This window comes from Triticum dicoccoides, chromosome 2A, assembly GCF_002162155.2.
Source record: "Triticum dicoccoides isolate Atlit2015 ecotype Zavitan chromosome 2A, WEW_v2.0, whole genome shotgun sequence".
Lineage (NCBI taxonomy): Eukaryota > Viridiplantae > Streptophyta > Magnoliopsida > Poales > Poaceae > Triticum > Triticum dicoccoides.
The window spans coordinates 515748217-515761331 of record NC_041382.1 but is presented as its reverse complement, the minus strand read 5'-3'; the positions used below and the strand labels follow the sequence as shown (position 1 = coordinate 515761331).

The 13115-nt window shown below is 48.8% G+C and overlaps 1 protein-coding gene across 1 annotated transcript; it reads right to left on the bottom strand.

The window, feature by feature from the left end:
- Positions 1-3936: 3936 nt before the first annotated feature.
- Positions 3937-7677, bottom strand: LOC119355122 (protein SMAX1-LIKE 3-like). The gene is made up of 3 exons (XM_037621904.1): positions 6218-7677; positions 5365-5578; positions 3937-5224 (listed from the first exon to the last, which is right to left on the bottom strand). Exons 1-3 carry the CDS (start codon positions 7417-7419, stop codon positions 4181-4183), a joined length of 2460 nt encoding a protein of 819 aa, XP_037477801.1. The 5' UTR covers positions 7420-7677; the 3' UTR covers positions 3937-4180.
- Positions 7678-13115: the final 5438 nt, after the last annotated feature.

Genomic DNA, 13115 nt, shown 5'->3' with positions numbered 1-13115 from the left:
GTTGTGCCCAAAAATGAAGAAACAATTGGCAAGGTCTTAATTGCACGTTGATATTATGTTGTCGATTTTAGGTATACATTAATTTGGGGAGGGTGCTAACTTGTTTAGTGCTAAACACATTCAGCGTCGAACGCTGGGGCGATATACACCATTGCATAGACGTGGTTGAACGGATGAGATATATTGGCTCCCCGCAACTCGCTATTTTGAGATATAGATATTTGGTATAGATGTAGATTACCAAAATCAATGTATATAGGATTATAACGCATTTTCAAGTTGTTTATTGGCTCACTATGCGAAAGAGAGATGTTTCAGTACACGATTGGTATGAGACCAGTGTACCTTTGCGCCCGCTTTGAGTTGGCTTAAAAAACAAGACAATCCAAGCCTCTGAAGGCATTGTTAAACATAAGACTATCATATTTAGGTTCAAGGAGTTATCTTGTAGCTTTTTAATTCTGATCACAGGTTATGTGTGTTGTAATTAATCTTCTTTATCTCTTTCCTTTTCTTCTCTCCTTGTAACCCACGCATGTATGCATCTCCAGGGATATGCCCCTGCATATTTAACACGAAGCCGTTGCTTGTAACAAGAAAGATGTTCTATTTTCGCAGGCATGTTTTTATAGAAGAAGTCTCTAAATACTATCGCCAATCCACTGGTGGACTAGCATGTTGTGTGTGGCTTTGCTAACAAATACTAACATGCAATGTACTCCCTTCGTCCCATAATGTAAGACGTTTTTAACATTATATTAGTGTAAAAAAAGTCATATATTATGGGATGGAGGGAGTAGTTTTGAACAGAAAGAGTACCGTGCAAGCACAATTCTTTTTTCTTGTAGGGACCTTGCACGCAAAATTTAATCATACAACAAGTTCCACTTTCCTTGACTAAAAATCATCTTGCTGAATTAAAGCTCTATATAAAGCAAGCTATACTGAGAGTCGTGTGGCTTTCCTAAAAGTAGGCAAGACCTGCGGCCGGTCTCGCGGTATCCAGGCTTACCTCGGGATTATCATTCACTCATCTCTTGCTGACCCACACAAGACATAAGTTTTGGTTGCTACCGTCCCATGCATGGTATACTATTCCCTTCTCTTACCATATCTTTTCTTGACCATTCCATATGATCTACCTAGCTTCCATGTTGATCAAATGAGTATTTGCCCTTTTGGATATTTTGCCTTACGAAAAGACGCACCAAAAGAAGAAAGAAAAGAGAAAAGAGGTGGTAGAACGCTAAAGAGAGCACATCGTCATGATATGTATGGCTTGCTTGGCTGTCTAGGCCTTTTCTGCCATGTAGGCGTATACGTATGTACGTAGCATATCATGATGCGTCATGCAAAAGAGATCTAAGGGATCAAACCTAGCTCTCGATCGTATCCTTGGATCCCCAAGCCATCATAAACCACTCTCAGTCTAGTACTTGAGATACATATGTAGCTCTAGTTAAGTACTGCCATCACATCTTTTAGTGCATATAGTTACATTATAAGTATACTACCGAGCTACCATGCTTTAAGCCCTCTAGCGATCATTAGTTGTCGTGATGACTAATGAGAGATCTGAGAGTAGGGCATTTTGGTGACCAAGCTCCATGGAGCCATTTATTTTTGAAAAATTCAAAATTCAAACTTTTTGGTTTTAGAAAAATCTGAAAAAAATATGCAAGTATACAAGGATGAAATGTACATGTGCATAAAAACTCAGGACGGAATACCTTGAAATGGGACCTGTTCAAAAAAGTCAAATATCTGGACTTTGAGGATGAATGGTATTATGTGTTGAAAAGCCTCAGATTTGTTTATATTTTTTGCACATCCCTCATTTCAACGTACTTTGTCCTGAAAACTTACACACATGTACATTATACGTCCATATATATATCTGTATTATTTTTAGAATTTTTTGAAATGTAAAAATATAAATTTTGATAAATTTTGAATTTTGCAATGGAGGCCTTCATGGAGCTCGGCCTCCTCCAAAAGTGTGTGTGTGTGCGCGTGCGCGCGCGTACTGATGAGTAAATGTTGTTAGCACACTGATCCCTCGTTTCTGAATAAATAAAATTATTGATCTTGTGAACGTGGTCGACCCAAAATGCACCTCCGCCAAAACTTCCGGTGGCAAGCAGACGAATTTCTCAGTCATTTCTGCTAGGAGATTCCAGCACCTGGGATACGACAACATATATCCGATATGGGAACATATATCCTGTGCTTACTTCTCTCATAACAGACTTTCGTTGAGCTTTATTTATAAAGTCCAAACGGCCAAACAAATACATGGTGGTAGGAAAATCCCCATACAAGTGAGTCAAAAGATAAACATGGCAACCAAGAGAACAACGAGAACACCACCAACCCGAAGCTGAACAAGACAATATGAGTTGCCACACCTAACATGAGACGAGCTAAACTACCAAACCGGGATAGAACCGCGCCGCCTGGGAAAACTACAAAACCTTGATGCACCGAACATACCAAGAATCATCAGGGAGGGCAAGAATCTGCCATCTCACTCCGGGTCATGGAGCTCTGATCCTACGAGCAGATCATAAGGACCGAGAACGATGACCATAAAGGCACGTGTAAGTGATAGGAGACCAACGAATTCACACCATATCAGACCCAAAGAAGCTTCAAGCTAGGATCAAGGCAAGCACGAAGATGTCGACGCACAACACTCGGGTGGTATCTTAGTTCCCTAAAGAAGCCCCCAAGAGGGTAATGACGTGAAGTGTCACTGCCGCCGAGCCCGAGTCGACACATTAGGATTTTCACCTGGACCCTACATGGAGGAGTTAAATGGCCGGCACGAGAACTCTAGATCCAAACTAGGAAGCCACAACGCCGAAGCCACCATAACACAATGGTCACCCACCACCCCTCCCCTCGTTGCCCCCATAGCCAAGAGACGGCCCCAACACCACTGACGCATTGCTCACTACAGAGCTAAGCGCAACCTCACCACTGTCACAGGAGCAACAAGATGTCCGAGAACCAGGCAAGAAGAACCAGACAGACTTAGAGCGCAAATGTCGTCGTTCAGCACCGGACATCCCCGATGTTGGTCCACGAAATGGGAGCCCCACCTTGGCTCGGGGGCATAGATCAAAGGGGCAGACAACATCATAGCTGAGACAGCCCTCTGGCAGCCGGAGCGATGGACCTCCATGGGCCGGATCAGGTCCAGCACTGGAGGCCCTCCACAACCTAACCCTAGATAGGCCACCACCGGATGTAGAAAAACATGCACGCCACCACAGCCGCTGCAAGCCATGGCCTGGCCCGAGTAGGCGAGCACCCATGCACCGCGCCGACAAAAAGGTTGCCATGCACCGCCCGACCACGCCGACACTCTAAATTCACACCACACCGCCTCCAAGGGTCATCACGCCGGATCTTATGTGCTAGTTTGTAAGTATTGCAGTCATGTCGTGATTTTGGTGACGGGATTTGCCCCTTTATAGTGACCGTGTGGCATATTCTTGCTATTTGTCTGGCCTTCTTTTCAATAAATTATTGTTCTAAGTATATCTTCTAACATTGCAAGATGCATGGGCAGGGTGGATGGCCTTCCATTACCTACAAAATCCATGTTGCCTGCCCCCACATTTTTGTTGTTTTTGGATGATCCTTAGTCTAGCTTCTCAGTTCGGAGGGGTAAGTCTACTTATTGGCGTAATAGCATTGTGAGGAAAGGTATAAGCATTAAAGGAAACACCCGGCCTCTACATAGTTAAGATACACACAACTAAACATCAACAGTCTGAGAATTTTTTTTAAATAACCCGACATATCGGTAACAATGAAGTCATATAGGACCGACACTATGCCTTCCAACTCCATATAGTAACATTTTTTTACACTAGAATACAGCTTACACGTCAAAGTGCTGGTGTGCACAACACCCAAACCGTAGAGTAGATGAAAACACATTGATATCACCAGAACAAATTTACATCACCTCCATTTAATATGCCATTGATCCAATCCTTAAACCCTGGTATCCCAAAAACCAAACCACAAAGAAAGAAACTACAAGTTTTGAACGAAGAAACAAACGGAAAGAAGAGCTAATCATACATGTAGTTAATCTAGCTTCTTTTTTTTCCCCATCAGAAACCCCCTGACGATGAACACATGCATGGATCCTTCATGTGCACAATCACAAGTCCTCCCGTCTTCTGAAAAACAGCGTCCGGTCAACCGCCGTGAGCAGGCAGACATCACGCTCGTCCGCATGCTCACTCTCTATGTTGATGTTCAGATCAAAGCAAGACGACGAGGTCTCAGCTTCTTTGTGATCATCATCAACCGTGTGCTCCTCCTTGGTCTCCGGCCTCATCTGCTTGGTTGGCGGCGAGCAAGCTCTAGACTTGGAGTCGAAGCTCTCGCAGCAAAGGATGACGATGGTGTCGCTCACGCCGACCTCGTCGCCGGTTTGGCTCCGTATCACCCCGCTGTCGATGGCTTCCTTGATGCCCACCTGGCAGTACTGATCGGCCTGCTCGAAGTCATCCATGAGAATGACACGGTGCGGATTCTCGGAGACGGCGTCGTAGAGCCGCTCTAGGTAGGCCTCGCCCTCGGTCGCCGCCGACGTCCGGGGCCGCTTGCTCCTGTGCTCCTCGGTGGAGCAGGATGCGGACGTCGAGGAAGCGCCGAGTTTGATGGACACGAAGTTCTTGCGCGAGCCGAAGACGAGGTTGGCGAGCTCACGGGCCACCCTCTCCTTGCCGTCGGCGTCGCCTCCGAGGAAGAACATCCACGTCTCCTCCTTGGCGTCCGTCGACCTCGACTTGTCGCGCCTCTTGGCGATCCCTGACCGGCACTGGAGGACGGTGCTGGCGATCTCAGGGACGATCTCCTTCTGCCACGGCACCTCCTTCTCCAATGCGGCGCAAAGAAGCTTGAGGTTCTCGGCGTTGAGCTCCTTGAACCTGGAACGGCACTCCACCTCCACGGAGCCGTTGGAAGCGCCCGAGTCGTGCGACGAGACCTTCTCGTCGGCCTCGCACTTGGGTTTCCATGGATGCTTGCCGTCGAGGTCGGCGAGAAGCCACGACTGGCGAGGCTGGTGGCCATGCTCGTAGGAGGAAATGGAGGAAGCCGGAGACACGGGTGCCGAGAAGTGCAGCGTCATCCGCTGAGATGGTTTGCTGCAGATGGAGTTCCAGTTCCTGCTGAGATCCATGACATGCGTAGGCTCCTGCAGGTGCAAATTAACACAAAGGTCAGTGATGAAGATCAAAATAAGATTGGATCGGAGAAACTAATTAAGGAATATGCATCATCAAGGTTTATATATGATGATGATTGGACACTCGAGTACTAGCTAGGGTATGGTACCTGGTCGCGGCAATGCTGGAGCCAGGATGGGATGGTGGACGAGGACACGAAGGAGGGCGGCAATGCGGCTTTGGTGTCAATCCTGACGCCGGAGCAATCGCCGCAGCATCTGGAGGTCAGCTGGGCGCCGCCCAAAAGCGGCCAGCGGGGCACCGGTCCGTTCCCATCCATGTCGGAGCTCGCTTTCATGGACTGATTGACTGCGCCCAGTGCACTGCACAAAAAAAGAACAAACGGAATAAGATTCCACTGTCAGCTCACCTCACCCATCGATCCACATGTCCTCAGCTAATCCAATCGACTATGATGCTAGTAAGATTGATTAGTTGGGCAAACAAATTGAAGATATATTGCTGTTGAGAGGCGCTAGCTACGGCCCTAAAGCTTTTGCCAGGAAAGCACGCAAAAGGCGCAAGCTTTCACTGATCGGTCGCTCACGCTCATAGCAGCCTGCCTCAGCAAAGCGTGAAAGCCACATTGCAGGCCGGGGCAGAGACCAGAGAGTCAGTGCTACAAGACAACTGAGAACTACTACTAGCAGCTAGCAGCTAGCTAGGCTACTTGCTCAGCAACGAATTGTCAGAGAGACGTCTCCATTCGGGCTGATTCCTCCACCTGAAGTGACAGGGACATTCACATACGAGAGCTGCTACACAGACGACATATTCGGACGATTTGCAGACGATGCAGGGCATCCAGCCATCCATGCGTAGTCCAAAAGTGAACATCACCGTTGAGTCCTCCCATCGTTCACGGATCGGCTGGTTTATGTCGTCCATACAGCAATTTCGTTCACATACTGATGCGCGCCCTGGGAAACGTAACAACTTTAGATCGGGACGGCCGGATTTACCTGTCGTCCAAGGCGCAGGTGAGGCTCAGCGCGAGGCTGCCGGCGGGGACGGTGAGCGTCTGGAGCCCCCACAGGTTCTCCAGCGACGGCTGCCCCGCCCTGCACTTCGTGTACGTCTGGTAGCTCCCGAACCCGACGAGCCAGAGCCCGTGCTCACCGCCGGCCGCGCACGCCAGGGCGCGCACCTCGGTCACCACGTGCTCCACGGGGCAGTAGTACCCTCTCCGACCGCCTTGGACGTGGCCGCTCCAGAACTCGGCCGCCCACTTGAGGTCCTCCACCACCAGCAGGACATGCCCTCGGCTCTTGATGAGGCACCGCAGCTCGCCCAGCCGCCGCTCCGCCTCCTCCCTCGGCATCTCCCGGAACGAAGACACACGGAGGCTGACCACCTGCGCGCTCCGTAGGGCGTCGTGCTTGGCCTCGCCTCTCTTGACCTTGTCCATGGCCGCGCGCACCGTGGCCTCCGCCGCGGCAGTGTTCTCGGCAACGACCACGACCCTCGTCTTGCTCCGGCCGGCCAGGCAATGGAGCACGGCGGCAGCGTCCTCGTCGCGCGCCTGGCCGAGTGGGAGCTTGGCCTTGGAGGTTTCTTGATGCTTGCTTGTGGTGGCCGTGCTGCTAGGGTTAGGGTTTTGGTGGGGATTGGCGTTGGTGGCGGCCGTGGTGGTGGTGCTGCACACGGTCTGCTCGACGTTGGCCTTGATCTGCGTGCTGGAGAAGCCGGCCTCGCGCATGACGCGGCTGACGCTGGGGTCGTCGAGGATGGAGACGACGAGCTGCTCGAGCTCGATCTTGACGGCGAGCACCGGCTGCTGCTGGCTATCGACGGATCCGCGCCGCTGGTGCGCCTGCGCGCGCTTGAAGGCCGCGACGAGCGCGTTGGAGAGCGACGGCGGGTAGTAGTGGTGGTGGCCGTGGCCGCCGAGAAGCGATGAGGAGGCGACCGCGGCGGAGGCCGGCAGGCGGTTGAGGGCGACGTTGAAGCACAGCTCCAGCGCCTTGCACTGGAGCGGGTGCGAGTGCGAGCGGAGGCACGCCGCGCGCAGCAGCCCCGCCGGCGCCGCCAGCATCGCGCTGGCCACGTGCAGCGGCGTGACCTGCGCGTTCCCCCTCCGGCGCGCCAGGCTCACGGCCTGCTTCACAACCCCCGCCGCCTCCGCCGTCAGCGCCTGCTGCACGGTGCACCCCCCGGCCCTCATGTCGAGCAACCACCAATAGCTACCTAGCTAGCTCCAACCGATCCGATGGACGCAGCTAGCAACGGTACGGCAGAGCAAGCAGTACGTACGTGCAGCCGGCTGATATCTAGCTCAGAGGATGTGCGGACAAAGACGGCGAGATGTGTAGATATAGACGAGGTGCCACTGCAGAGCAAGTGGTGGCTGTGGCGCTGCTTTATATTGGTGAATGAGTGTTCATCTTTTGAGCAGGCCGGCTAGCAGCTACTAGGGGTTAGGGGTGAAGGGAGGAACGGATTTCGGAGTATGAATTTGTGCCTTTCTTGTTGGGGAGGGCTGAGTATGTTTATCTCTCTTCCTCTTTCCCTTTCCCTTTCTCTTTCTCTTTGGGGGACTCCATTTTTTGGGTCTAAAGTGGATTTTGTGGTGGCAAAGAAAAAGGTGTTGTTGGCTCGGTAAGTAGAGGAGAATGCATGTGCTGACAAAGCACATACACAAAGGCGCCTCAGCTTTTCCCCCCATTCCCCCTCTCTCTATCTCTACCACAGTGTCTCGGAGACAGGTCGGGATAGGAGATCGTATGGACGTACGCAGTATCTTTGTGCCCAGAATTTTGTATGTCATCACTTGCCTCTAAAGAATGACCAGGGAGCTAAATTCTATGCGTCACTGCATCAAAGTGAGCAAACTGACAAGCATAAGATTTATCACTCGATCTGGAAGGATTTGGACAAGTGACAAATGTTCATTGCTCACTGGCCTGGTTTGGCTCAGTGGACGTACGCAAGAGTTTAAACATCAACTTTGTGGAAGATAGGTCTCACTAAAATAGTACATTAAGGTTCTAGCACAGAGACATGACACATGCAAATGATGATATCCAGCACGCAATAGTTAGCGTTGGCGTCACAATTAACTTACAGAAATCTATTTATATGAGCATCAAAGCTTTTATAGAAAGCCGAGGTTTTTTCTTTTTGCGAGAAAGAGAAAGCTGAGATTAATACATATGTTTGTGAGTTGTGATGGTAATCATCATGGCCATGAATCTTTGTACAACTAGCAAGTAAAAATGGCAAAGGGGAAAAATCCATACATACAGTAGCCTGATATATTTAGCAAAGGGACAGCTCTTTCATACAACTCACTCTACTTGCAAAACTTAGAGCAAACCTAGCAGAGTCGCTGAAACGGGTCAAACACCATAATAACTGTCGTTTTGGCGAATGAGGCGTAAAGTCATCAGCCCGGATCCCATCGCTGAAAATTGTTGAGAGTGCTCCAAAACGTGCCCTATGTTCTTCGTATTTGGAGAGGGATATGTTGGAGTGCACCCATCCCGCAAACGACTTTGGCGCGAACATTTCTATTCTAGCTCCTTCATGTAGGCGACAGTGTCACCCTGCCTCTCCGTAGCAACGCTTCCAGCGCCCGCTACCCCTGTTCTACGCCATGGACTCCGCAACAACCCCATGTCCCATTCCATCAGTGTCTTGCAAGATCTTATGCCTCCCACCTCGTTATCCAGACACCACCTAAGTTAGTACCTTGTCGGCTCAACCGCGGATGACATGGGTGCACTAGTGAATAACCCTTCACCACCATTACCGACGTCGGCTCCATCCCCCTCCCCACCCCCACCACCACCGCAGTGCATGGTCCGCGACAGTCGAGCGCGCATCATGAACAACAATATTCCAAAGTACAAGAAGGTGCCGAGCTCTACTGCGCCCCACACAACTCCCCATCCGCCCTTCGTCCCGGCAGCTGGCCGAAATCCATGGTCGAGAGTGAGTGAAACGTTCAATGAAATGTCGAGTAGGTAAAACATTGTTTTCCCTTTGTCTTTTGATTTGTCCGCTTCAATTGTGCAAACTGATGGTGATCAAATTCAAACAATGGTGGCAATTGTGCAATCTTTTTGTGAAGTACTGGTTTTATTAACTAGAGTATATATGCACAAATAGAGAAGAAATAGCAGAGAAAATTATGGTGGCTTCAATTTTGAAGAATCTAAGTTTGCACATTGCCTCAGCAGCCTCTAAAAAGTAGTGGAGTGCACTTCAATTGTTGTGGAGGCCACCGTTTTGGCAGTCATTCCAATGCGTTTTGAATACTGCCATTTTGGCCACTCTGCTAAAGTTGTTCGTATGCCCTTGCCATTTCTGCATGACATTGAAGGAAATATGCCCTAAAGGCAATAATAAAGTTGTTATTTATATTTCCTTATATCATGATAGATGTTTATTATTCATGCTAGAATTGTATTAACCGGAAACTTAGTACATGTGTGAATACATAGACAAACAGAGTGTCACTAGTTTGCCTCTACTTGACTAGCTCGTTGAATCAATGATGGTTATGTTTCCTGACCATAGACATGAGTTGACATTTGATTAACGGGATCACATCATTAGAGAATGCTGTGATTGACTTGACCCATCCGTTAGCTTAGCACGATGATCGTTTAGTTTGTTCCTATTGCTTTCTCCATAACTTATACATGTTCCTATGACTATGAGATCATGCAACTCCCGAATACCGGAGGAACACTTTGTGTGCTACCAAACGTCACAACATAACTGGGTGATTATAAAGGTGCTCTACATGTGTCTCCAATGGTGTTTGTTTAGTTGGCATAGATCGAGATTAGGATTTGTCACTCCAATTGTCGGAGAGGTATCTCTGAGCCCTCTCGGTAATGCACATTAATATAAGCCTTGCAAGCAATGTAGCTAATGAGTTAGTTACGGGATGTAGCATTACGGAACGAGTAAAGAGACTTGCCGGTAATGAGATTGAACTAGGTATTGAGATACCGACGATCAAATCTCGGGCAAGTAACATACCGATGACAAGGGGAACAATGTATGTTGTTATGCGGTTTGACCGATAAAGATCTTCGTAGAATATGTAGGAACCAATATGAGCATCCAGGTTCCTCTATTGGTTATTGACCGGAGACGTGTCTCAGTCATGTCTACATAGTTCTCGAACCCGTAGGGTCCGCACGCTTAACGTTCGGTGATGATCGGTATTATGAGTTTATGTGTTTTTATGTACCGAAGGTAGTTCGGAGTCCCGGATATGATCACGGACATGACGAGGAGTCTCAAAATGGTCGAGACACAAAGATCGATATATTGGATGACTATATTTGGACGTCGGAATGGTTCCGGGTGAGTTCGGGCATATACCGGAGCACCGGGAGGTTACCAGAACCCCCCGAGAGGTATATGGGCCTTATTGGGCCATAGTGGGAGAGAAAGAGAGGGAGGCCTAGGAGGGGGCACGCCCCCTTCAAGCCCAATCCGAATTGGGTGGGGGGCCAGCCCCCCTTTCCTTCCCCCTCTCTCCCCTTCCTTCCACTCCTAGTTCAACTAGGGAAGGGGGGAATCCTACTCCCGGTGAGAGTAGGACTCCCCATGGGTCGCGCCATAGGAGGGCCGGCCCTCCCCCTCCTCCACTCCTTTATATACGGGGGAGGGGGCACCCCATAGACACACAAGTTGATCATTGATCTCTTAGCCGTGTGAAGTGCCCCCCTCCACCATAATCCACCTCGGTCATATCGTAGTGGTGCTTAGGCGAAGCCCTGTTCCGATAGCATCATCATCACCGTCATCACGCCGTCGTGCTGATGAAGCTCTCCCTCGACACTCTGCTGGATCGTGAGTTCGTGGGACGTCACCGAGCCGAACGTGTGCAGGTCGCGGAGGTGTCATAACTTCGGTACTAGGATCGGTCGATCGTGAAGACGTACGACTACATCAACTGCGTTGTCATAATGCTTCCGCTTACGGTCTACGAGGGTACGTGGACAACACTCTTCCTCTCGTTGCTATGCATCACCATGATCTTGCGTGTGCATATGAATTTTTTTGAAATTACTGCGTTCCCCAACAGTGGCATCCGAGCCAGGTTTATGCGTAGATGTTATATGCACGAGTAGAACACAAAAGAGTTGTGGGCGTGGGTATATACATATTTCTTGCCGTCACTAGTTGATTCTTGATTCAGCGGCATTGTTGGATGAAGCGGCCCAGACCGACATTACGCGTACGCTTACGCGAGATTGGTTCTTGATGACCCGCAAGTGTAGGGGATCTATCATAGCCTTTTCGATAAGTAAGAGTGTCGAACCCAACGAGGATCAGAAGGAAATGGTAAGCAATTTTAAGTAAGGTATTCTCTTCAAGGACTGAAATTATCGGTAACAGATAGTTTTATGATAAGGTAATTTGTAACGCGTAGCAAGTAATAAAAGTAAATAAGGTGCAGCAAGATGGCCCAATCCTTTTTGTAGCAAAGGACAAGCCTGGACAAACTCTTATATGAAGGAAAGCGCTCCTGAGGACACATGAGAATTATCGTCAAGCTAGTTTTCATCACGTTCATATGATTCGCGTTCGTTACTTTGATAATTTGATATATGGTTGGACCGGTGCTTGGGTACTGTCGTTACTTGGACAAGCATCCCACTTATGATTAACCCCTACTGTAAGCATCCGCAACTACAACAGAAGTATTAAGGTAAACCTAACCATAGCATGAAACATATGGATCCAAATCAGCCCCTTACGAAGCAACTCATAAACTAGGGTTTAAGCTTCTGTCACTCTAGCAACCCATCATCTACTTATTACTTCCCAATGCCTTCCCCTAGGCCCAAACAATGGTGAAGTGTCATGTAGTCTACGTTCACATGACACCACTAGAGGGATGACAACATACATCTCATCAAAATATCGAACGAATACCAAATTCACATGACTACTTATAGCAAGACTTCTCCCATGTCCTCAGGAACAAACGTAACTACTCACAAAGCACATTCATGTTCATAATCAGAGGGGTATTAATATGCATAATGGATCTAAACATATGATCTTCCACCAAGTAAACCATCTAGCATCAACTACAAGGAGTAATCAACACTACTAGCAACCCACAGGTACCAATCTGAGGTTTGGATACAAAGATTGGATACAAGAGATGAACTAGGGTTTGAGATGAGATGGTGATGGTGAATATGTTGATGGAGATTGACCATGTCCCGACGAGAGGATCGTTGGTGATGGCGATGGTAATGATTTCCCCCTCCCGAAGGGAAGTTTCCCCGGCAGAACAGCTCCGCTGGAGCCCTAGATTGGTTCCGCCAAGGTTCCGTCTCGTGGCGGCGGAGTTTCGTCCCGTGAGCAAGCTTATCATTTTTTCCTCGACGAAAGACTCCATATAGCCAAAGATGGGCATCAGAGGGCCACCAGGGGCCCACGAGGCAGGGGGTGCGCCCCCCACCCTCGTGGACGGTGGGTGGCCCCCCTCCGGTACTTCTTTCGCCCAATATTTTTTATATATTCTGAAACGTGCCTCCGTGAAGTTTCAGGACTTTTGGAGATGTGCAGAATAGGTCTCTAATATTTGCTCCTTTTCCAGCCCAGAATTCCAGCTGCCAGCATTCCCCCTCTTCATGTAAACCTTGTAAAATAAGAGAGTATAGGCATAAGTATTGTGACATAATGTGTAATAATAGCCTATAATGCAATAAATATCGATATAAAAGCATGATGCAAAATGGACATATCAACTCCCCCAAGCTTAGACCTCGCTTGTCCTCAAGTGAAAGCCGAAATCGAAGAATATGTCCAGATGTTTAGAGATAGAGGTGTCGATAAAATAAAATACGGACATGAGGGCATCATGATCATTCTTAGAAC